At 44.0% G+C, this 25,329-nt stretch overlaps 1 protein-coding gene across 2 annotated transcripts in view; it reads right to left on the bottom strand.

Moving 5' to 3' along the window:
• Nucleotides 1-25,329, bottom strand: part of PRR5L (proline rich 5 like) — a 176,594-nt gene that overhangs the window by 33,372 nt on the left and 117,893 nt on the right. For both annotated transcript variants that reach the window (XM_011940721.1, XM_011940722.1), the window contains 3 exons: nt 20,586-20,634; nt 7,454-7,511; nt 1,845-1,936 (listed from right to left, as the gene is read on the bottom strand). In XM_011940721.1, the coding sequence (XP_011796111.1) occupies nt 1,845-1,936; nt 7,454-7,511; nt 20,586-20,634 (199 nt within the window). The remainder of the gene's footprint in view (nt 1-1,844; nt 1,937-7,453; nt 7,512-20,585; nt 20,635-25,329) is intronic.

Here is a 25,329-nt window from a genome sequence, read left to right as displayed (position 1 = left end):
GAGGGGGGAGGGATAGCATTAGGAGATATACCTAATGTAAATGACGAGTTCATGGGTGCAGCACACCAACACGGCACATGTATGTAACAAACCTGCACGCTGTGCACATGTACCCTAGAACTTAAAGTATAATAATAATAAACAAATAAACAAACACAGGAGGCGCCAGGTACTGATTCAACATGCCCCTTTGTCAACTTACAAATCCAGGCCTTTACTGTAACCCCCCTTCTAGTAGGGTTGCCGGATAAAACACAGGATGCCCAGTTAAATTTGAAGAGTTTTTCAGTATAAATGTGTCCCAAATATTGCGTTATTTGCTTATATATGCAATTCAAATATAACTCAACATCCTGTTTGTTTATTTATTTAGAGACAGGGTTTTGCTCTGTCTCCCATGCTTGAAGTGCAGTGGTACAATCTCGGCTCACTGCAGCTTTGATCTTCTGGGCTCAAATGATCCTCCTACTTCAGCCTCCCTAGTACCTGAGACTAGACACATGCCATCATGCCTGGCTAAATTTTTTTAATAGAGATGGGTTTTCATCATGTTGCCCAGCCTGGTCTCAAACTCCTGGGCTCAAGTGATCTACCCGCCTCAGCCTCCCAAAGTGCTGTGCCCGGCCAACATCCTGTATTTTTATATGCTTAATCTGGCAACCTTATCCCCATGTCTATCTTCCTGAGAGAAGACTCACTGATGGCTGATGGGTGACTACTGCAAGGAAGGGGAAGGTTTCTGCAGGCTACAGGACAGAGGCTTCTATCTGTACTATCTTACTGGAAATGTTATGGGGTGGGTCTAACATGGAAAATGGAATCTATAAGCCTAACCTCCCAGGTTTTAGATATTTGACATATGTTTTCAGCAATTCGAAATTCCTTTAAAACACTGTTCAGACCAAAGAGTCCACGTGGGCTTTGACCTCTGGCATAAGGTCATTGTACCCATTGCTTAATGGCTGTGTTCCTCTGCATACGACACCCACACTTCAACAATACCTAATTATATACGAAGCCTCAACCACAGTGGGAGGAGAGAAGAGTGAGTACACTGCAGCTTAAGTGAGAGAGACATGTATTTTGGAGAGGAACATCTACAGGTCAACCTTCCTTAGGGGTGGCATCGACCTGGCAGTGATCATTGTGGTATTAGCTCTACAGAGACAAGGGGGCAAGGATATCAACACAAATGGTAGAAGGAGTGGAGGCCACAGATAAGAATACTAGAGGTGTCATTCATATTTTACTCTAAATTCCTCGTTTTGCCGGAGATACGATGGAGCTATGCTCACAGAAGATAAATGACTCTGCCCAAACCCACACTCTTGAATCTAAGTCTACAGATTCCTAGTCCAGCGTTCTTCCTACTAAATCACGTAGGATCCCTTACAGAGGAACACGGAATGTTACTCCTTTTTCATGATTTGAAGGCAACAGCAAACTTGCTTTAAAATTGTGCTTCAAAAAAAAAAAAAGGGAGAGAAGAAAGAAAGAGGCAGGGGAGAAAGAAAGAAAAGAAACAAGAAATCTCCCTTCCCCCCAGCTTCTCTACTTTTGAAAACTAAGAAAAACAAACCACTCCAAGAATATAAAGACATACTCAAAACCAAGAGGGTAACAAGAGCCTAAAAATTGCTAGTTATGCAGGCACTCTTCTTCACTTGAAGTTAGGCACTAAATATAGAACCAGAGAGCCCTTAAAAGATCTCTAAACTCCTTAACCAGTGCAAGTGCCCCATCTCCAAGTTTTCTCCCATTTACCAGGAGGCCCCAGTCTGCAAAGGCCAGGAGAGAAGACAGACTGCTGAGGATGGCAGGAAGTGTTCCCCAGTGAGACTAACCTGAACTGGATAAAATATTGCCTGCAGGGTAGGGAGAGTCTCAGTGAAGAAGTGGTCCCAGACTTCAGCCAGAACCTCAATGCGATTTTCACCTACAAGAGGGCGAGAAGATGGGAAGGGAGGAAGAAAGAAAAGAATTTGTCATTATTTGTAGAAGAGGCCAGAGGACAGTTCCACATAAAATGTCAAGTTTCACATGCTAACAAACTTGCAGCCAGGAGCTATTAAAGCCCAGAGAGTAGAGGTGTGGTACTGCAGGATCTTCATTCCAGGCTAAGACCAACAGAAATTCTCAGGGCAGAAATACATTCCGTCTCACAAGGATGCATGCATTGATCTTAGCTCACTGGTCGTACTAATAAGTAATCTAAACTTACCAGTCTTCACTAGTAAGACTCTGAATGGGAGACGCAGCATTAGTTGTGGGGAGGGAAGAGAGCGCATTACTTACATTTGATCTACAAGGTGTTACTATAGTAAATGTAGGACTGAGTGGGAAAATCCAATGGAAAATATGCAAATATGCCTTTCCATCCTCCAATCCAGAAAAGGGAGCTGACATCTTAAAATCACACAGTAACTGTTATCACATGAATGGTTACAACATTATCCAACACAATGCTAGTTTACTTACCTATAAGATATCTCATGACCAGACTCTAATACCCCCACTTTACAGGCTCAGAGAGGCCAACTAACTGCCCCAAAGTCACACAGCTCAAAGGCAGAGCTGTGATTCCAGAACCCATGCTCTTGGCCAGGCTAATCCGGGAAGATCATGTGCACAGCTATATCCTGTTTTGTTTTCTTACTCATTAAGACACTGGGTTGATTCTGGGTTTCAGCTGTCAATGGAGAGAGGCAGAAAGAGAATCTGGAAACTGTTTTCTCCACCCACTTCTTTACAGTAACTGGGAGGGCAGCATTCTCTGAAAAGGCCCTCTGCAAAACACAGCACCTGACTTCTGGTGCTGTCCCTACTTACTCCTAGGATCAGGAAGCCTAAGCTACAGCCAAGTGTCCCTGCTACCCCAGGCTGGAGCACACAGGTCACCCAATACCATCGGAAGGCTGTGTGAGGAACTCTGCACCTCCAGGAAAGACGGACCCTAGCAGAGAGGAGCCTGCATAGCAGTTGCTGTTTAATGACCTAGATATCAGAGCTGATATTGGTCACTGCCTCAGCTCATCCCAGGCAGAGAAACTGGGTCAGCCAAGATTAGACACTGAGAGACACGTTTGGCAAGACACTGCCAGTTCCACTGAATAAATCTTGAAAGAATCATTTGGCACTGTCTATTAATTTAATGGGCAATAAAAGCAGTGGCTGGGGAGAGAGAATAGAACAAGGGCATGACTAGTAGCCAGCAGGTCCAAAGATGTGCAGATTTTGAAAGGTCAGGGTGAAATTCACAGGGGGAAAATGCAAATCCAGGGCACCCTCAACTTTCCTGTGCAAACCACTGATCACACTTTATTGGAACAGTTTATTCACTTCTTCTCTGTCTTGTCACTGGAATGGGAGTGGGAATGGGGCCCTGCCTGTCTTGCTCATCACTATATTGCTAGTGCTAAGTAGCACTAAATAAATCAATCTTTTAAAAGCTTTGCTTGAATGGATGGAAAGTGCCAAGTGTATAGATTTTTGCAGATACTGGGACTGGTGAGTGGAAGAAGGTTACTTACCATTTAACCCAAATATGGGACAGTGTAGAACAGGACTTCCTTTGCTCCTAGGATAAAGAAAACCTGAATAATATGATCTACACAGCCCAGGAAAATCCATCTCCTCCTTCTGGGTCTTGATCCTCTTCTGTATTCCTGTTGGCCTTTGAGCTCTAATTATCCCTCTTGCAGTCAGCCTTCTCTCTCATGCCACAGGACCTTTGCATGTGCTGGCCCTTCTGCCTTGACTGTTCTTTCTCTCCTTTCTTTACCTAACCTACTTTTGTTGATCTTTCTAGTTGCAGCTTGAACATCACTTCTAGGAGAAAGTCTCTCCCCAATGGTCAAACCACTCTGCTACAGATTGTATTCTTAGTACTTGTCCTGGGTAGCAGAGTGGTTTGAATTCTACATTAATTCTCAAATGTGCAAAAGTTAATTTCTAACTTTTAATATTTTAAAATAAATAAAATGCAAAATACTTGGTGATGATTTGATTCATGTGTGAGCTCCATGAGGGCCTGTAATGCTGTGATGGTTTCTCCGACTCCTGACTCCCCAGCACCTAGCAACATACTGGCTCATAGTAGATAATCAAATAAACATTTGATAGAAGCAGTCAGTATCCTCTTTCAAACGTAGGCTATGCTGTTTCACTGCAGGGAGAAGGAGGGGGAAGTCTAAAAGGACCATCTCACATACTGAGTCATCCCGGTTCCTAGAACCAAGGTGAACTCCAGCACCTGGATAATGTACCCCAAATGGTAAAAGGTGACTCCAGCTTCTCTGTTGATGTCCCTTATCTTAAGCCTTCTACAACCAAGACAAGCAGAGACCCTCTTGATCTGAAGGAAGGGAAGAAGAGAGAACCTTGCAGGTCAGCACTGGTGCCTACTTACTCCCCCTTTCAGTGCCAAGACAGGATGCTCGTTGACACACAAGGTAATTCTGCAACCTAGCAGCAGTAAGACACCTCCCAAGAACCCAGGTCTAATTGCTGGCTGCAAACTTCAGAGAGTAATGGAGGTTTTGGAAAGTGTTCAGAGAAGAACATCAGACAGACACAGACACAGCAACAGGGCAGCCCTGGGGGAGAAAGAGTTAAAGAACACAGGTGTCTTCCCTTCCAGAAATAGCCCATAAGTCAAGGACTTAGCTCCCTGCAAAAATGAAGGGGGTTGGATAGATAGTTCTAGATGACTGTCCCATACATCTGCCCTCTAATGTAACACAGCAGTTTAGGTCACCAGAAGTATATAGGTAAGTGTCAGAACTTCCTAAGACTCAAGGTCACTAAGGCTCTAGAAAAGATGAACTTATTATGGCATCTTCTGCTCACAAAAGAGCAACAAGTGGGTATGAACAGCCACCTGTCTTTTCTGCAGCAGTAAAGAAGGGGTGTGTATATATAGACATGTAAGTATCTAAGCAGAGATATCAACAAAGAGGAGTTTGTTCAGTGACTGGACATAACATATTAATTGTTTTCAAACTTTGTTTTATAGCAAGAGAATCCTTTTATCCAAACAGAATTTTTCTTGGAGTTCTAATACATAAAATTAAAAAGTAGAGATGCCTGGTTGAAGATGGCGGAGTCCCTTAAAGGCTCCCCATTCACTGTACAGAAAAGACCCCAACACCCAGAACTCCGGGACTAGAAGAGACTCAGAGAGAATACCCCAGGCCTGGTGCTCTCAAGCCACGCCAGGGCAGGGGCATAGAATGTGGGATGAACTTTGTTCATCCTGTCTAGCCCCATTTCTGATTTTTCACTCTGAGTGTATCTGTGATGAGGGTTATTTGGGTGAGAGACATTCAACTTCCCCTTTTAAGGGCATTTGAACCTCTGGTTTTATTCAGTATCTTTTTCATAGAGCTGTTTTCCACATTTCCGGGAGCTTGTAATAACTCCCCAGATAACACACATACAACTTATGTGACTAGGGACAATGTTTCTTTCCCTTCCCTTTACCAGGCAGTTGTCTTCCACATTTTTGTACTAGCCTGACTCCAAAACACAAAAGAGGGCCGGGCACAGTGGCTCATGCCTGTAATCCCAAACTTTGGGAGGGCAAGGCAGTGGATCATTTGAGGTCAGGAGTTGAGACCAGCCTGGCCAACAAGGTGAAACCCCTACTAAAAATACAAAAATTAGCCAGGCATGGTGGCAGGTGCCTGTAATCCCAGCTACTCAAGAGGCTGAGGCATGAGAATCGCTTGAACCTGGGAGGTACAGGTTGCAGTGAGTCGAGATTGCGCCACTGCACTCCAGCCTGGGCCACAGAAGTGAGACTCTGTCTCAAAAAATAAATAAAATGCAAAAGAGCCACTAAATTCTTAAGCAAGTCACCTAAGAATAAGCCCCTTCCTTTGACACGTGAGAAGATAAAGCAAATGTAGCATGTACATACAATGGAATATTAGCCTTAAAATAAGCAGGGAATCCTGTCACATACTGCAACGTGAATTTGAGGACCTTATGCTGAATGAAACTAAGCCAGTCACAAAAGGACAAATATTGTATGATTCCAATTATAAGATGCCTAGAGTAGTCAAAGCATGGAAACAAAAAATAGGATGGTGGCTGTCGGGGGCTGAGGAAAGGGGGCAACGTTGGGAGTTGTTCAATGGACATGGAGTTTCCGCTTTGCAAGATAAAGTTCTAGAGATCTGTTACACAACAATGTGAATATAATTAACACTACTGAATTGTAAAGTACTGCAATTATAAAGAGGGTATATTTTATATTGTGTGGGGTTTTGTTTAACCACAATTTAAAACTTTTTTCTAAAGGCCTTGGGTTACTGGGTATTTATAAGTTTGAAAAAAAAAATAATGTCATCGATGTATTCAAGGGAAGAATGGCTACAGGTTCAGTCAACTCTCAAATGTGCAAAAGTTAATTTCTAACCTCTATTCTTCCCAAGGCTTGGTAAGCATTTACTGTATGCCGGACCTCAGAACTTTCCAGCATCAGTTTCTCCTTTTCCTCCCTACTTTGTCTTTCTAGGAGCCCCTTTCCTGGACACACTAGTGTCTCTCCCAGGGAATGGGGAGAAACAAAAGGATGATGACATGACACCTAATAAGTCTGGGCCTGGAAGTAAGTTTGATCTATGGGTCATTAGGCTGGAGCAGAAAAAAAAAAGAAAGGGTCCGGTATGTACACCTGCTGTGTGCCAGGTATGCTGCTATGCCACTCATGTGCCTTATGTTCCCTACAACCCCTCACCCCAATTTATCACTTCAAAAATGATAAAAGCTGAGACTTGGAGAAACCAGTAACTAACCAAAAGTCACCCAAGAAGTAGGTTGCAAGCTAAGATCAAGTCCCACTTCGGTGGGAGCTAAAAGTAGCCCTTGGTAGAGTCATAGGGTTGACCAATTCTTGCCTTTGGAACCTGCTTCCATCTCCATTCAGTTCCTTTCTCTCCTGTCAGTTGGACTTTAAAATCTAAGATCAGGAAATTTCCCTTTGTCTATCAAATCATACCCTATTGAGTGAGTACCTGCTTAGCCTAATGTCCCCCAAATGGACAGGAATCCTCTATGACTCCCCAGAAATATTACAAAGGTCTGTAGGAAATAGCTCGGGGCAGACCAGAGGAAATAGCATGGAGGATTCACAGAGTAACTTATTCCTTCAAAAGAGACCCTTAGCCTGCATCCCATTAAACAAACAAACAAACAAACAAACAAAAAAATCCTGAACAAGGTCTCCAAGGAAACCACCCCATCCCACTACATTTTTCTGAAACACAGTTCTGACTTGCAATGCTGTGAGCAGCTGACTCAAATGAAAGTGCTGCCGCCTAGGTAGGGAGGAAATAGGGTGAATCACTCGCTTGGAGTCTGTCACTTCTGGACAGAAGCATCTCAGGTGTTCAGACATCAAAGGCTGAGTCACAGAGGCCCCAATCTACCAGGGCTGTCTTGTACTTGCCTTCACACAGCTTGATCTTCTCCTCCACAAAGAACAGTCCTTTTGCAAGAAGCTGGTTCTGCCAAAAGAGAACAAAGAACATAAGAATTTGGGCAACTCTAGAGCGTGAGTGATGAACCCTCTTCCACTTCCAGTGGGCAAGGGCACAGAGTTCTAGGCACTTGTGTTCTAGCCATGCCTCCGAGTTTAAGAAGCTTTTTTTCCTCTTGGAAGGCCAAGGCTTCAGGAGAAGACAGTAAGACTTCCCATAGCAAAAGAGCAAGTGAGATAAGGGGCAAACCCAACCGCCACCCTCATCCCTCAGACCAGGAAAGAGGCATGACACAGCTTGGATGAATTCGCTATTGTTGACACCCAGTGTCCTAGAGGCCCTTAGTGATCTAAATTCACAAAAGGGAGCACTGAGGCAATGGGAAACTATGCAGAAATAACATATTAAAAAAACATAAATTTAGGGCTTCTCACACTAGCATGAAAGAGACTGCGTGCAAAATCTTAAGCAGCAGTGAATATGCATCGGTTGATGAATGTGTACATGGGAAATTGTGGAAAGAGAAAAGTAAAGTCTTCTTGCAACTAACAATTGTTGAGTGTTCTGTCTACATCATAAGCTTTATATCCTTCATCTAATTCAGTCCTATCAAGTTGGTGCTACTGTCCTCACTTTACTGATGGTCAGTGAAGAGACTTGCTCAAGGGAGACAGACTTGGTCTTGAGTCTGTAAGCCATGTTCTTTCCACTCCACTTCACTGCCTTCCAGCAAGTCTTCCCACCCAGACCCCTTTCTTCCCTTGAAAGGCTACAGCTGGCCACCTAAGACATGGAGCAGCCTCTCTGCAAGTCACAGAAGCTCAGAGATCAATGACGGGCTGGTGTCTTTACACTCATGTCACATTATTAGATTAACAAGGCCTATGATTATGGGAGAGGCAGCTGCAAAGGTAATAATGTGTCTTACCAAAGGACCTAACGCATTCTTTAGCCTTCTCCTTTATAAAACCCTAGACCCTATTGCAATGATAAAAGAAGCATATGCAGCAGAGTGGAAAGAACTTGGCTATCAGTTCCTAAGTTCCAGTCAGCTACATTCTAGCTGTGCGATTTTGTATTTAATTTCCCTGAGTCCCAAGCTCTTCCTCTGTAAAATGGCATACTAGCAATACCGTAACATTCTTCATTATAATCATTATAAACACATTAATCATTATAAACATGATTAATCACTATAAACACATACAGTATTTTATGTCCTTAGTAATCAGCATTGGTGGTAGCAATAGTAATAACTGCTATCTCAGCCCAACTTCCCAAAAGGAGTGGGAGGCTGAGAGTCAGTAGTGAATGGGCCTTTATAAAATGTACTAATAGAACATTTTATCAAAGGTACTATCCCATTTCTGCGATGGATACACATTAAGCAAATTCACACTCTTACTAGGATTTACAAAATACGACCTAATTTGAGAAAGTAACTGGTCACCATGTAGTTCTTTTTTTTTTGAGACGGAGTCTTGATCTGTCACCCAGGCTGAAATGCAGTGGTGGGATCTTGGCTCACTACAACCTCTGCCTCCCAGGTTCATGCAATTCTCCCACCTCAGCCTCCCATGTAGATGGGATTATAGGCACCAGCCACCATGCCCAGCTAATTTTTGTACTTTTTTAGTAGAGACGGGGTTTCACCATTTTGGCCGGGCTGGTCTCGAACTTCTGACCTGAAGTGATCTGCCCACCTCTGCCTCCCAAAGTGTTGGGATTACAGGCGTGAGCCACCACAACCAGCCACCATGTCGTTTCAAGATGGCAGATAGAATACCAAATCAAAATTACAGTGACACCATATAGGAATACACCAACTTTGTTAAAGAAGAAAAAAAAAAGCAATTCCTTCACAAAGAGCTGTGAAACACACAGGCAATAAACACAAAGCCCTAACCTGTTCTTTAGCTTCCAGCCAAGTTCATGAATCCCAGCTGGGTCATGGCAAGACTTTCTGGGTCAGAAAGCAAGAAAATACCCCAGCACCAAATTGACATCTTGTGACAGCTGAGCTGGACATGAGTGGTCTGTGGAGGTATGTTCAAATGGCAACCACTCCACCTGAATACTTCTGAGCACAAATCTCAATTGTGTCCTGCAGTCTCCGCCTGGCTGGTCCCTTACACCTAATCCAGGCAAGGTTCCCAGAACGTCCCCTTAGCATTCTGTGCACGGGCTCCTGTATGCCATTCTTCTCAGCACTTCTAGTGTCAACACTGATGTCCCAGGCTTCTATTAAAACAACTGTCTTAACCCTCCCTAATTTCACATTTCTGAAATCCACCTATAGAGGTAATAGAGATTGTCTCTGTGATGCAATTTTCATCATGTTGTTCTATCACTATAATTATCTACATGGGGGGAGGATAGGGGGAACTGAGGCATGGACAGAAATAAAAACCTAGTCCAGGTGATAGTATGAGTTAACAGAAATTAATTCAAACCATTCATCTGTTAGAATTTTAGGTCCTTAGGAGTGAGGGCATGTCTTATTTAATATCCTTGGCTCCTGGTATAGTACCTAGAACATAGTAGGTACCTAATAAATATTTACTGAATATATATGCTGACTATTTTAGTGATAAAAATCATTTTTTATTTTTAAGAAGCCAAGATAAAAGACAATATTTTTAAGAAGAATAAGTGCTATAGGGTCCCTAAGTTTGTTGCCATTTTCTTCATTTGAATTAGAAAATCATTTGAAAATTACATTGTCCCTATCTTATGGAATAAACCTTAAAACATGGCCTGGATTTTCCTTTCTCCTTTCAAGGTCTTCTCCCTTCAAGGAGCCATTAGGAAAAAAAATCTTTTTTATATATTTTCAAGGAAAAGTAATTATTCCTATATTATGGAGAAATGATAAAGAAAATACTCCTTTAAAACTTCTCACAATACACAGCATGGAAATTCTATAGCTTAGACCAAAATAAGAGACACACAAACTTGAGGTTAGAAGGGGTCTTAAGAATCATATAGACATTCTCTCCTCTCCCCAGTCCTATGGTCAAAACCAATTGGTCACACACATTTTGATGATATTTAGTGGATCCATTTCCATTTTCCAGGAGGCTACAGTACCTTTCAAAGGTATCTTGAAAATCCTTATATAACTCCCTGCTCCCAGGAGTCTGTAGATTTTGCTCTTACCTTATAGTTGTATAAACTGAGGCTAGAAGTAGGGTCTCCCTCTCCACAATTCCAATAAAAGACATGAGAGTGAGTCTCAGTCTCTCTACTACTGATGTTTTATTCAGCACACACTATCAGAGTAAGGATCTTTTGAGTTAGCCAAGCCACAGGCCCCTCTTCACTGGGGAACCACTGCCATCCACCCAGTGGAGGTGTGCCCATTCATTTATGCTCCAACATCTGAGCCACAGCTGCATCTTCCAGCTTTGCTAATGGGTCTCAAACTGAACCCCAAATCTCCTCTCTAGAGAATTTGAGCCCCAAAGGGTCTTGCATTCTTAAGGGCCTTGTACTCTGAAAGCCTCCGCTTGTGGTTGGGTGCTCTGCAGTTGCCATCTTTGATTCTTAGTATTTTTATCTTTGAATTTGTGTTTTATAAGTGAACATGCACTGGCATCTAAAGCCTCAGCTCACTTATGGTCCTGCCTCCTCACTACCTCCCCAGGAGGGATTTTCAGGCACCTACACCTCACCCCTGGTGCCTGGGCTCCATCACCAGTGTCCCCCTACTCCCAAGGTGCTGACAGAGTCATGTTGGTGGAGGCCTCTGCACCGGTACAGGGAGAGTCAGGACTGGGCATGTGCCCTGCAATGTCTTGGGGAGAGACATAGTGCCAGCCATCCTGCACTCCCTGGACTGGCAGTGCTGCAGTGCAATTGCTGCTGACTCAACGGGGACCTCTCACCCACCCTCCATCTAGGTACCAAGAGTGCCCAGTGCAGCCGTGCAATCTCCTGCGGACCCCTGCCCACTATGAGCTGCAGTGGCAGGCCCGTGGGAAGGGGAGATTGGTATCCCTACACCAGTCTGGTTAGTAGTTATTTTAGAAGAAGCCAGGGACACCAGTGTTGACATTAGAGGTAGTGAGAAGAAGGGCATTCAGGAGTCCTTGCACAGAATGCTGAGTACCCACATGTTCCTTCTGGACTGGCCTCTGCAAATTATGAAGCTCACCCTGTCACTTCACCTAAAGATATGCCAACTTAACATCTGTGGGGCTTAAGCCTGCTCAAAAGGGGTTGAAGGTGGGGCGAAACCCAGCCTTGGCTCAGGCAGCCATCTTGCATTGTGTGTTCTTCCTAAGGGTCCAGTCTTCCTGGACCTCACCTCACAGTATTCCCATCCCCTGATGAATGCCTGACTCCAGAAGTTTCTGAGTGTTTGCTGGCTGCTGAGCTGTAGTGATGGAGCTGTATGGTAACAGAGCTGGAGAAGGCCCAAGTTTCTCTTGTCTCACTCCTTGCCTGATGGCACCAACCCCACCACCTCCCCAGGCGGAAAACTAAGCCAAAAACGGTTACTAAATAGTAACCACCCAGGAAGCAACTTGGGACTTGGAACTGGGCCCATTGTTACTTAATGCATCCTCTCCCCACCCCATACATGAACTTGGACACAGTCAAGTCGCACTCTAATGAAGTGGCAGAGGAGATGGAAGTGAAAAAGAAAAACAGCTGACATATCTATTTTTCCTAAGACATAGAAAAACGGGCTGCAAACAGAAAAATGAGGCTTAGCTAGGAAAAATGTAAACAAGATGCTTGGGGAAAGGCATCTAAAACCACCAGTCTTCAATGGACAGGAAAGACCTGGCTCCTCCCGGGCCATCGCAGAGCGAGTTGGAGGAATGGGCAGAACAGAGCAGAGGGTGGCCGTGGGTGGTGTGGGGCTACCGATGATGCATGCCTCCTGCCAAGCAGGCACCTTCCCAACCCGGTGGGAGGGACCCAGATGAGATGGGTCACCAGGGAGAACCCCATCTTCCCAGCAGGAAGAACTTTCCACGGAGACCAGGAAGCAGAAATTCGTAAATGCTAAGGCTGCTAGCTACCGTCCCTTTTAATGTTTTAGGGGTGATGATAATGGCAGTAAGAATGCCAGTGGGGTCAGTTATTGGTTTTTACTCAGTATCAGACACTGTCTTACAGTCTTTTGCTGCCTTCTCACATTTTACTTTCACCACAACCTATCCACTTTTTACAAATAAAGAATTTGAGGCTCGAATAAGCAACTAGCAAATGTGAGACCAGACTTTGCACCAAGGTTGGTCTGCATCCAAAGCCCATATCTTTCCCCTATTATATTCTTCTGGTTTACTTAGCAATAGTAATAAAAATACTGATACAAATACTTATCACTTGTTGACTGCTCACTATGTAACCAGACACTTTTTATACGTCACCTCACTTAGCAACCACATCAACCACATGAAGTAGGTCCCATGATTCCACCTGGATTACTATTAAGAGAACGGATGATCAGAGAGGTTAAGTAACAAGGCTGAGGGCACACAGCTAGTCAGTGTCCTAACAAGGATTAGAACCCAGATCTACTGGTAGAAGGGTTGGTGCTTTTAGACATCATGCTTTCCTGCCTTAGAGAGGTTTCTTATGTCCTTGCCCAGAGAAGAAAGAGATGGGATCCATTACAGATTCAGATATTGGGGCAGTTGGCTTGGCAATCTCAGGCCATGTAACTGGGTTCTGCCACAGGGCCTCCACCCAGCTGGGCCTTCCTCTCGACTATCCACATTCAACATCTAGCAAGGGGAGTGCCTGGCACGCGAGTGGATTCCATTCCCAAATGAGATATTCTTTCCTACCCCAGAGGGAAAGCAGCTGTGTTGCTCTGCCTTCCCAGGACCTGTGTTAACCAGTTTCATTCCAGACATTTGCTTCCAGAGATATCAATGTCTTAGAAGGTTCCCGTTGTTGGCATAAACCCAGGGCTGGAAATCATAGGCCACTTCCAGTTTTTTTTTTTTCTCTATGACTTTGAAAGACCAGCCATCACCTCTAATGATGTGCACATCTCCTGTGAACCTGGATGCCTTCCTAGATAAACAACAAAGCCTTACAAACACAACTTACTCCCAGGCCCAGAGAATTCCTAATAAGCCAATGTTGGTGTGTGTGAGTGTGATGAGACTCACGAGAAGTCCCCAAATGGAGATTGAAGAAGTGGAAACTCGGTGCTAATACCAATTCTTCATTTAGCACCGTTTCAGCCATAATTCAAGGGTGAATTGGGGCTTTCAAAAGGTTATGTTGATAAGGAAGAAGGAAGACAGTCCATGTCTGATTTGCTGAACACTCAAAACAAAAACAACAACAAATAAAGTAAACCTGGAACTCCTCCTGCCTGGGTTTTTGGGATTTTTTTCCTGGGGATTCCTTGAGGGCATTTAAATATAATCCAAGAGATTTTTCTTCTGTGGCCAGATGACCTGGGCTGGGTCTTCGCACCACCATTTACTAGCTGTATGTATTTGTATCTTAGACAAATAACCCCCATCTCTGAGCCTCAGTGGCAGCATCTGTAAAAGGGGGATACATAATAACAGAACCATCCTCATCAGTCATCAGGAGGAATAAATGAGTTAGCCCAGGAGAAATGCTGAAAGCATTGCCAGACTTGAGCATGCCTCACAATCACGCAGGACTCATCAAAACACAGACTGTGGCTGGGTGCGGTGGCTCACACCTGTAATTCCAGCACTTCGGGAGGCCGAGGCAGGTGGATCACCTGAAGTCAGGAGTTCAAGACCAGCCTGACCAATATGATGAAACCCTGTCTCTACTAAAATTACAAAAATTAGCCGGGCATGGTGGGGTGTCTCTATAATCCCAACTACTCAGGAGGCTAAGGCAGAAGAATTGCTTGAACCTGGGAGGCAGAGATTGCACTGAGCTGAGATCGTGCCATTGCACTCCAGCCTGGGTGACAGGAGTAAGACTTTGTCTAAAAAAAAAAAAAAAAACCAGATTGCTTGGGCCCCAACCCCAGAGTTTCTGATTCAGTTAGAATTTGCTTCTCTAACAGATTCCCAGCTGATACTGAAGCCCCTGGTTCGGGGACCATACTTTGAGAACCTTCGGCTTGGAACAATGCCCAGCAAGTACATGCTTGAAAATATTAGCTGTCATTACCATTATCATTAATTCTGTTCTCCTTATAGCTCTTAAAGAGCCTCAGAGAAAGTCACCTTATTGCTTTCCTTATTGAACAAAAATTTCCCGACACTTCCAACTCAGTTTCTACTTCTCATGCCCACTGAATCACTGAGTGTTTCCACTATTTTAATACCACATTGTTTCCAGCATCTGCTCCTACCTTTTATGCCTCCCCCATCAATGCCCTAAGCCTGGCTCCTGCCATTCCTTTCTCATCTACAATGAATCACCAAATTGCATACATAGTGAGTTCCTGCAAATATATACTCATGTAGAATACCACACTTCCATGATTTAGGAGGAATTCTGTCCCCATAGAGCTTGAAAGGATTATGAAATCCCTAATTACACCTCATCTTCAGAGCTCATTTTTGGGTGATATATTTTCAGCCTTTGGTACCCATGTGCTCCTGTCTTCCACAACTGATGTGCAATAACCTGAGTCCAATGAGGATAAAGATTTGCCACTTCTGCAAGCCTACTGATTTTCATCTTTATCTCAATTATATTAAGACCTGTGGTCATCAATTTTAAGATCCATTTTTTCCGGATAAACTCATAAAGTATGATAAAAGTACAATCAAAACACTCAACTAATTGCACAAAATTCAAATAATTGCTAAGGAGATTAAAAAAGGCAAAGCTGGCCGGGTGCGGTGGCTCAAGCCTGTAATCCTAGCACTTTGGGAGGCCGAGACGGGTGGATCACGAGGTCAGGAGATCGAGACCATCCTGGCTAACACGGTGAAACCCCGTCTCTACTAAAAAAATACAAAAAACTAGCCGGGCGAGGTGGCGTGTGCCTGTAGTCCCAGCTACTCGGGAGGCCAAGGCAGGAGAATGGCGAGAACCCGGGAGGCGGAGCTTGCAGTGAGCTAAGATCTGGCCACTGCACTCCAGCCTGGGCGACAGAGGGAGACTCCGTCTTTAAAAAAAAAAAAAACGGCAAAGCTGCTGAAAAGTGACCTGGCAGGCAGCGAGCCCCACAGTGAGTCGCCCAAGACACCCAGGGATGCTTCTCAAAGCCCCCAGTCTGGCTCCACCTCATTCTTGCCCCTCACGGTGGCCAATGGGAGCTTCTAGGCCACCCCAAAGCTTACAGATTCCACAATGCTGTTCTTCTCTAAGTACTGGCCAAATAAAAAAAAAAAAAAAATGCAACCTCTAATGACCTCTCACCTAAAAACGTAACTTCTCCTCTGTCTTCTCACCAGATCCTCGTTCCATTTGTTCAAAGCCCCCCTGGGTGGATAGGCCCCAATTTTACCTTTAAAGAAGAGTGTATGTGGAATTCCTTTTACTACTCTCTGTTCACCCAATTAGCTCTTTTTCCATTTTGGGAGTCCTGCTTGTTAGAGAAGCCTGTCCAGCTGATCAAAGAACAGTTGAAACTTCTGTCTCCTCCTCAATTTGGATTTCGAAATCACAAAAGTTACCTTCACCACTCTTGATCTTCTCTCTATCCAGCTTGCCATGAATCCTCAGAAATCCTATCTTTGTTCCCACAAAGTATAATTGCTTTTTCTGGGCCTGATTTAAAGTCTTTGCCATCCATTCAGGTCTTCAGTTAATGCTACACTCCTTCAGCTCTCTGCCATATGCTGTAAACTCTAGGGAAAACTGACCTCCTGGGACTCTTGCAGATATTAGCAGCAAATGGAAAAATAAATATATATGCATACATGCGCACATACAAATGTATCTCAAACATTACCAAGTATCCATGACCTACTGACAACTGTGGTAGCTAAGTTTCCTCTCTTCCTAGTATTAACCCATTCAAAGTCACCGACTCTAGCCTGAGTTTCTGTTATCAAGTAAAACACCAGTTCCAACAAAAGGAATTGAACTTTCTGGGCTTGGGGGAAAAGCTTATAACACACAAAACAAAGCCAGTAGATACAGAATGGCAGAAAGTGCAATCTGCAAACACGCCCATGCTCTGAACCACCAAGATACCTAATTACGTAAATAGGAAAATCCAGAACGTTTCATATCATCAGTTTCAAAAATTACAAGAAACCAATTATCCCTCAGAGCTGTCACTAGTATATAGCGTTTCTCTTGGAAACCCCAGTTTTCCTTCTGAGCACAATTCAAAACAGAGGGAAAGGAAAAAAATCAATACTGGAAATGTCAGAGACTTTTCCAGCCAGTGCCTTATGGACGTCTCTCTGGGCTTCCGCAGATTACACAGCTTGTCTTCTCTGTGCAGGCATGAGATAAGCACAGTTTTCCTACATGATTTCTCTTGGCCTCACCCAGAGTCATTTTCATTATTTCCCACTCAGGAAAGTGGGAAATGTGTTAAGATCACAGAATGTAAAATAAGAATGTTCACTTTCAAAAGCAGAGCCACAGAAAGGGCTGTCCGAGTGGCAAGCTCGGAGTTGGGGGTCAGGGTGGGGAGACAGACTTGACTGCTGAATGCAGATGCCTGGGCATGGCCATCTGAGCCTCTGCAGTGCAGAGCCCAGCACCCAGGAAGCCCATCATTCACCTTTCCCAACAGCCACAGCCATGGTTTTGGTGGCTTTCCTGTCCACCTCTGGGTTCCATTCCTCATCTGTCCTCAGGCCTTCCTTCTGCCCCTTTACTGGAGGAACACACTTTCTGGCATTCCTCCTGATTTTCCCTCCTGAAACGACATCTGACAGTCGAACATGAAGGCTAAGCTCGCCTCTACAAGCCTTCCCTCTGGGACGTGCCTCCTTATATGGAGATTTCTTCTGTAAAGTGAATGGTTTGAAACCAGCCCATTTTTAAGCAATACCTGGTAATGGGCTTTCCAAATCTGAGTCTCTCTTGAACCACTTGCATGACTAGGGCCAGAGGCAGGGCCACCTACATGATTATTCTTTGCATACTATCTCTCTTATATCAAGCCACTTTTTAAACACATAAATATGTTTAAAACAGAAACCATAGCAACGTCATTTACACTAAGTGAAATGGAACTCAATGATCAACTCAATGCCAACAAAATAATGTTAAGAAATCCTAACTAGTCAGTGTCCCTAGCTGAAGACACTAAGTTCGAGGACTTCTCCTCCTTCTTCAAACAAGGGAGATTACGAAGTCCTAGAGGAGGGGAGAGGACACCATGGTGCAACTCAAAATCCTCTCTAGCACAATGCCAAGGGTGAAAGGAAAATACAAGAGGAGAGCAGTTTCTAACCACAAGGCCTAATGTTATTTAATGTCATTGCACGCATCACCTAAAATCATTTCAGTGATCTGTGGCAGAAAATCCCTCCCTCTCTCCCAAGAAGGTTTACTGAGTATCTACTATGTTCCAGGAACTTTGCAGGGAGTGGAGAACCAAAAGACTAAGAAAGAAGGAAAGAAAAAAGCTGTGTGCCCACATGACACTTAAAATCTATTAAAAAAAAAAAAAAAAACAACTGTATCTAGGAGAGCCTTGTTTCCAGATCAGCACCTTAAATAAACTTCGATTTAAAACTGTGAAAACCAGTCCTCGCCCCACACCCCTGGCAAGAGACTCTATTCACATAGCAGCTTCTCTGATTAGGTTCCCGATAGGAAATGACAAGTGGTTATTAGTTTTTAAGCATCTGGCACGCTTTGTAAGCAGTATTAACCGCCCCCAAAAACCTCAGGGCTTCCCAGATAAACAAGTCCCCACCCAAACACCCTTTCCTATCCGCCCTAGGGGTAACCCCCAGCGCCAAAAGACAAACGACATTTAAAACCTGATTGAAACCACACCAAACTATGGAGCTTTTAAATGTCAAGGAGGAAGGCAATTCAACCCAGCAGGTTTCTCCAGGACTGACTGAAAAACCACTTCTCTGTAGTTAGATTTTTAAAAAATCAATCAGTAGAGACAGCAAGAGAAGAGAGTGAGGCCAAGACTGACCTTTGAGTCAAGGGCAACTGAAATGATTCACATTTGTGACTAATTATCTCTCTCTTAATCTTTATGTTTTTGTCTCCCTGAACAGGAGCTGTCTTCCAAGCAGCTGAGACATATGACTGGATTGAATTCCAGGCTTCTGTTGGGTCTTGGTTTGTCCAGATTTAGAGGAGCTGTCCGTGTGTGTGTGTGTGTGTGTGTGTGTTTAAACAACTGGTATGTCATTCTTTTAAAGTGCATGTAAAAGTTTAAGCTTCCTGAATCTCATAAAGAAAAGTTATAAAAGGATGCCCGTACTGTTTTCAAAACCTAAAATCTCTTTAAACTGTCTTATTAAAAGTATGCTCTATTTGGATACAGAATAATATTGCTAACCTGAAACCAAGATGTTATGCATTGTATGCTACTTTTCCATTTGAAGAGATGGATTACACCTTAGAATAACACATAGGCACTTATATAAATTTAGTAAGCACTTATTACTGTCTTACTCTCTCTGCTAGTCACTGAGCACTTTTTATAAATAACTTATTTAGTCTTCACGACAACCCTATAAGGTCTGGTCCTATTACTGTTGTTTCACAGAAAAGGAAATACAGAGAGGTAAAGCAACTTGCTCAAGGTCACACAGCTAGTAAGTGGCTATGCTGGGCACCGAACCCAAGCACTCTGCCTCTAAAGTCTGTGATCTTGACCACTACCCTATACTGCCCCCCTACACACTATGTACAGAGTGCTTTACATGTGTTATTTCACATAAAGCACATAATAACCTTTTAAGATAAGTTGTATGTTTAGTCGCATTTTACAGATGAGAAAACCGAGGCACAGGGAGGTGAAACAGCTTGCCCATTCAGCAAATGAAACGAGAAGTGGGGATTCTGACTTCACTAAAGTGCCGTCCAATCAGTTACTCCTTGTCACCCAACACTCCCCATTCCCTCTCCACCATATGCCTTTGGTTAGAGTCATGAAAACAGCTTGTGTCTGTGAATGAGAAACTATCCTCTGATTGGTCCTGGAAACTTAAACTCACTAGCTTTATGCTAGAGCTTTATAGACAAGGGAGAAGTCTGACTGATCCAGACAGTGGATCCAGATGTGGTATGATTCAGGGTCCCCTGGGGGATCCCCATGGTCAAAACTATTTTCTCGGTAATACTAAGCTATCTGTTTTTTTCCCTTGCATTATCCATGACTTTACAGTGGAGTTTTCCCAAAACTACATGACATGCAATATCATTACAAGTTGAAAGTGAAGCAGATATAAGAATCCAACTGTCTTCTATGAAGCCAGACAATGCAGATACCTCCTTACTATTTTATTCTGAGAGCTATTTTTCATAAAAATGTAATTAGTGCTAGTATGTAATAGGCTTATTACTTAAATAAATTAAGACATATTTTAAAGCTCTTCAGGTTTTATTTTTTTTTTATTTTTTATTTTTTTTGAGACAGAGTCTCGCTCTGTTGCCCAGGCTGGAGTGCAGTGACCAGATTCAGCTCACTGCAAGCTCCACCTCCCGGGTTTACGCCATTCTCCTGCCTCAGCCTCCCAAGTAGCTGGGACTACAGGTGCCCACCACCTCGCCCGGCTAGTTTTTTGTATTTTTTAGTAGAGATGGGGTTTCACCGTGTTAGCCAGAATGGTCTCAATCTCCTGACCTCGTGATCCGCCCATCTCAGCCTCCCAAAGTGCTGAGATTACAGGCTTGAGCCACCGCGCCCAGCCTTAATTTCTATTATGGTAAAGATAGACATAAGACATATAATGGAACCATCCACACTATTCTTTGTTTTGATCCAGACAAGGATCAAAATATTTTATGTGTGTAAAGGGGTCCTGCGACCAAAATGCCTGAGAACTGCTGCATGGGACTGGGATCTCCATTAACTGCCGGGACACTCAGGCCTGGTGCCCCTCTGCAACACACAGCACACAGCAGGGACTAGGGATATGTAATTTTGGCTGTTGAAAGAATATCCAATTGTACAGTACTGGCCACCCCCTTTAGGTCCGTGCCCCCACATGCATGATAATGACGGATGCTCATATCCACACAGCTTACCTGAAAATAGTCTGTAATGAATGATCCAAGTTCACTCTTCAACAGCCGCCTGGGGAGAAGGGAGAAGAGAAACACCGTCAAGTGGCCCTTGATGGTACAGCTCATGGTGACAATGTGCTCACCAGTGGCATGGGGTGGGGCCAGGCCTGAGAAGTTAGGGGCACTTTCTTAGGTCCTGGTCCCCCTGCCCCCATTGTTATCATGGAATTGCAGCAATAGAAATCCTAGAAGATGCGTTCCTCAGTTCACTGAGAAAGTAGCACTGTGAAGAGGGCAGCCAGCCACAGGAAATCCTAATTCCAGCAGAGCTGCTAGGGGCAGGCCAGGGCACCTGGCTTTATATGACGCAAAAAGAAGAGAAGAAAGACCATCATTTTGCACTCCTCCACATTTGCAGAGCACTTTATAGTTTAAAACGCATTTTTCATACATTCTTCAACCAAGGATTATAAAGTGTATGTTGGGGGGGGGTAGGAGTAATTATTATTCTTCCTGTACAGATTTTAAAAATTATGCCTCAGAGAGTTCCCCAAAACAAGTCAGTGGCAGAGCCAAGATTTGAACCCAGACTTTTTGCAAAATCAACATCTTTTCCCATAACTCCACCCTGTCTCTCCTCCAAATCCAGAACCCCTCCCCCGACCCAAAATTCAACTTGGTACCATGGTTTGGGTGGTCTTACAACCCATGCCCAATGGACTGAAGCAGTCTTCAAGGTGGGCCACAGCAGGGAGAACAGAGAGATTTTATTTATCCAGCAATGAAGATGTGTTGAATGGCTCTTTATGTGTTACACATTGTTCTAGCACCAGGAGTTCAAAGGTGAGTAAGACAGACAAGGTCTCTGCTCTCTTCTTGGGGGCTGATGGATAGATAGCATGTTAATAAATACATTCACAAGATGATTTCAATGAATCTTAAGTGCTAATAAAATACAAATGGAAAACAGGGATACTGACGCTAGCTCTCCTTTTCCCTGTAACAAATAATGGAACCACCCATACTATTCTTTATTTTGATCCAGACAAGGTAAGGGAACAAAAAAAACAAGAATAACTTGCTCCCCAGATCCAGTGAGTTCCCTAGGGAGTAAACCCTTCAGGATTTCAAATGCTTTTTTTTACTCATCCCATTGGCTATGGCTAATAAGGAGCAAATGCTCAAGTTTGTGACAACCCTTGCTGAGGATTCACTCCCCCAAAACATGTTCACTCATGTCACTGAAGGATAAACAAGAGGTTACAGCAAGATGTTGTTTCGTGCAGAGAAAACAGGCACAATAAAATTAAGACAAAAAAAGAGAGAACCACACGATTTGAATTTCTGTGCCAGAAAAAGCCCTGGAAAACCACAAACACACAATGAACGAAGAAAATACCTTCCTTTGCCCATGACAGAAAATACGTCTCTCGTGGATGCTGCATTTTGAGGGCCAATTTAATGGCAGTCTCATGGAGGGCCACCCCGTCAACACAACCCAGGGGTTCTCCCAGATGTGGGCAGGTCTGATCCAAGAGAAGGAAGCCTTTGTCAAAAGCCACTGGACTAAGAGCAGGTTGGGCATCGCTAGTCTTTGAGGCAGAGGCTAGACGCGTCTCTCAGACAGGAAACAGCAACCTACGGGGCAGCCTAAAGTGGATGGAGGCTTTGAAACAGGAAGAGGTAAGAAGATTGCTTCTGACCACAGGAGGGAGAAACACCTTCTAACAAAGTCCTCATGGTCCTTGGGAAGTCTCAACGCCATAGGTGAAGGAGCCAAGCTTTCCGCACAAGTGGAAAAACAAGTCCTAACAATGGACTACTTAGGGCAGAGCTTCCCAAGGAGGTATCTTGGGTACTCATGATGCCGAGGGACTAACATGGTTCTGAGATCATATAATACGCTGTGGAATTGGTGTCCCAAGGAACCCACAGTGGGAAAAACACTGTGCTCATGAAGATGCCATGGGTAAGATTGAAAAAGAAAGAGGTCGGGGTTAAGGGGGCCTACAAGATAAAAAAACTATGGACATCCTCCTGGAGAGCAGCATGGAGGAGGGATCTATGCTGGTGTTGGAATTATGAGTTTGGGCTGGATATGATTGAACAAGTAAAAGTTGCCGCAGGCATCTCACAGTGGGATGCAGAAAAGCATCCTGATGCTACCCAGTTGAGGAATCCAAGACATCTCCTCTCCTTCGATCAGGGAGGGCAGGAAGAGGCTTCACTCTACAGGGAGGGTGGAAGCCCAGGAGCCTTACATTGCAGCCAGGGTGCAGCAAGCCACAGCCAAGGCCAGAATTCTGCAGAGGGTCCCAGGAAGAGAAGTCCAGGTAGAAATCAGCCTAACAGAGCAGAAGCTAAAAAGCAGACAATGCAGCTTCCAAGATAAAGACTTAGCAGAAAGGACTCTGAAGCTAGAAGCAGCTATAACAGGGGTGATGAGATGGTAATGGGGAAGAATAAAGAAGTAGAACATGAAGAGGGGCCTTCCACCATGCTAACTATTTCTTTTTCTTTCTTTTTTTTTTTTTTTTTTTTTGAGACAGAGTCTCGCTCTGTTGCCCAGGCTGGAGTGCAGTGACCAGATTCAGCTCACTGCAAGCTCCACCTCCCGGGTTTACGCCATTCTCCTGCCTCAGCCTCCCGAGTAGCTGGGACTACAGGCACCGCCACCTCACCCGGCTAGCTTTTTTTTTGTATTTTTTTAGTAGAGACGGGGTTTCATCGTGTTAGCCAGGATGGTCTCGATCTCCTGACCTCGTGATCCGCCCATCTCGGCCTCCCAAAGTGCTGGGATTACAGGCTTGAGCCACCGCGCCCGGCAATAACTATTTATTTACTGAGGACGAAGCAGACGTGATGTGGTAATCTGCTTTATATACTTTAAATATAATGGTCCATAGCCAGGTACAGTAGGAGAACCACACATTTGTCCTTGCATTCTAGATTGCAAAGCCTTCTCCACTAGGTACTGTTCATAGAATTATCTGAACAGAAAAGACCTTATTGATCACTTAAGGCAAGATTCTATTGCTCTACGTGGGCAAATCAGTAAGCTACACTGCCCTTATTCCTTATAAAATCCTGCCTTCTGTCTGGGCATGATAACATGGTTAGACAGGGTCACATGTCACATATGTGCAGAGTTTTTCATTGCAGCAAAATATAGAAATCAACATAAATATGCACCAATAAAGTGCTAATAAAAAGATTATATTCGACCGGGCACGGTGGCTCAAGCCTCTAATCCCAGCACTTTGGGAGTCCGAGACGGGTGGATCACGAGGTCAGGAGATCGAGACCATCCTGGCTAACACGGTGAAACCCCATCTCTACCAAAAATGCAAAAATATTAGCCGGGCGTGGCGGCGAGCGCTTGTAGTCCCAGCTACTTGAGAGGCTGAGGCAGGAGAATGGCGTGAACCCGGGAGGCGGAGCTTGCAGTGAGCCGAGATCGCGCCACTGCACTCCAGCCTGGGCAACTGAGAGAGACTCCATCTCAAAAGAAAAAAAAAAAAAAGATTATATTAATCCAGGCAATGGAATTCATGGAATTCTATGCAACTATATGCAACTATTTAAAAAAGGGAGTGAAGAAGTGCTCTAAATAATGACATGAAAGATTTAAGTCATAGTAAGCAAATAAACAATGCAAGATACAGAACAGTGTGTACATACAACAGGCTATCTTGTAAAATGGGAAGAGAAAAACAAGAATACACATTTTAGTTTACATTACATTAACACATTTGTCGGTCAATTCCACTCTTATAACTTGCTGTTCGAGTCTGTATTACTATATGAATGGGTTTCCCCATAGGCCCTCAGAATTGAAATATATAGCTCCTTGATTTTTAAACACAGAGAACACAAATACATTTTATTTATTTTTTAATTCATTCGCTGTTTTTTATTGAGACAGAGTCTCACTCTGTTGCCCAGGCTGGAGTGCAGTGGTGCCATCTCAGCTCATTGCAACCTCCGCCTCCTGGGCTCAAGCGATTCTTGTGCCTCAGCCTCCTGAGTAGCTGGGATAGCAGGCACCCAACACTGCTCCCAGCTAATTTTTGTACTTTTGGTAGAGATGGGGTTTCACCATGTTGTCCAGACTGACCTCGAACTCCTGACCTCAGGTGATCTACCCACCTTGGCCTCCCAAAGTGCTGGGATTACAGGCATGAGCCACTGTGCCCGATCCACATAGGCATTTTTTAAAATCATATGTAAAAAAGTACTGGGTTGTGTGTCCTCTTCTCCATGCCTACAGGTAAAGCCTTGGAGAAGCTTGAAGATGTTGCTGGAAATGACGCAGGGCAACACAACACTTCAGCCAACCCGATTCCCTGAAGTTTGGGGAAGATGCTGTCCTGCAGACACCACATCACCAGACCCCATTCCAGTCCACAGACCTTGTATAAAGTATCCAGTGTTATCAACTGTGTTTCCATATGTATTTCTTATATACACATAAAGAAACTCTGGAAGAATACCCAGTAAGTTACTGTTACTAATACTTACCTTCGAGGAAGAGAGAATGGAAAACTGGTTTCTGGGATACAGGAGTGGGAGACTCCACTGTATACCCTTGCTATATGTGTAAAATTTTTGAACCACATCAATACAACCCTATTCAGAAACAAATTTTTGCCAGGCGCGGTGGCTCAAGCCTATAATCCCAGCACTTTGGGAGGCCGAGACGGGCGGATCACGAGGTCAGCAGATCGAGACCATCCTGGCTAACACGGTGAAACCCTGTCTCTAC

The sequence above is a fragment of the Colobus angolensis genome, unplaced genomic scaffold (assembly GCF_000951035.1).
Source record: "Colobus angolensis palliatus isolate OR3802 unplaced genomic scaffold, Cang.pa_1.0 Scaffold192, whole genome shotgun sequence".
Taxonomy (NCBI): Eukaryota; Metazoa; Chordata; class Mammalia; order Primates; family Cercopithecidae; genus Colobus; species Colobus angolensis.
This window is presented reverse-complemented; position numbering and strand designations above follow the sequence as displayed.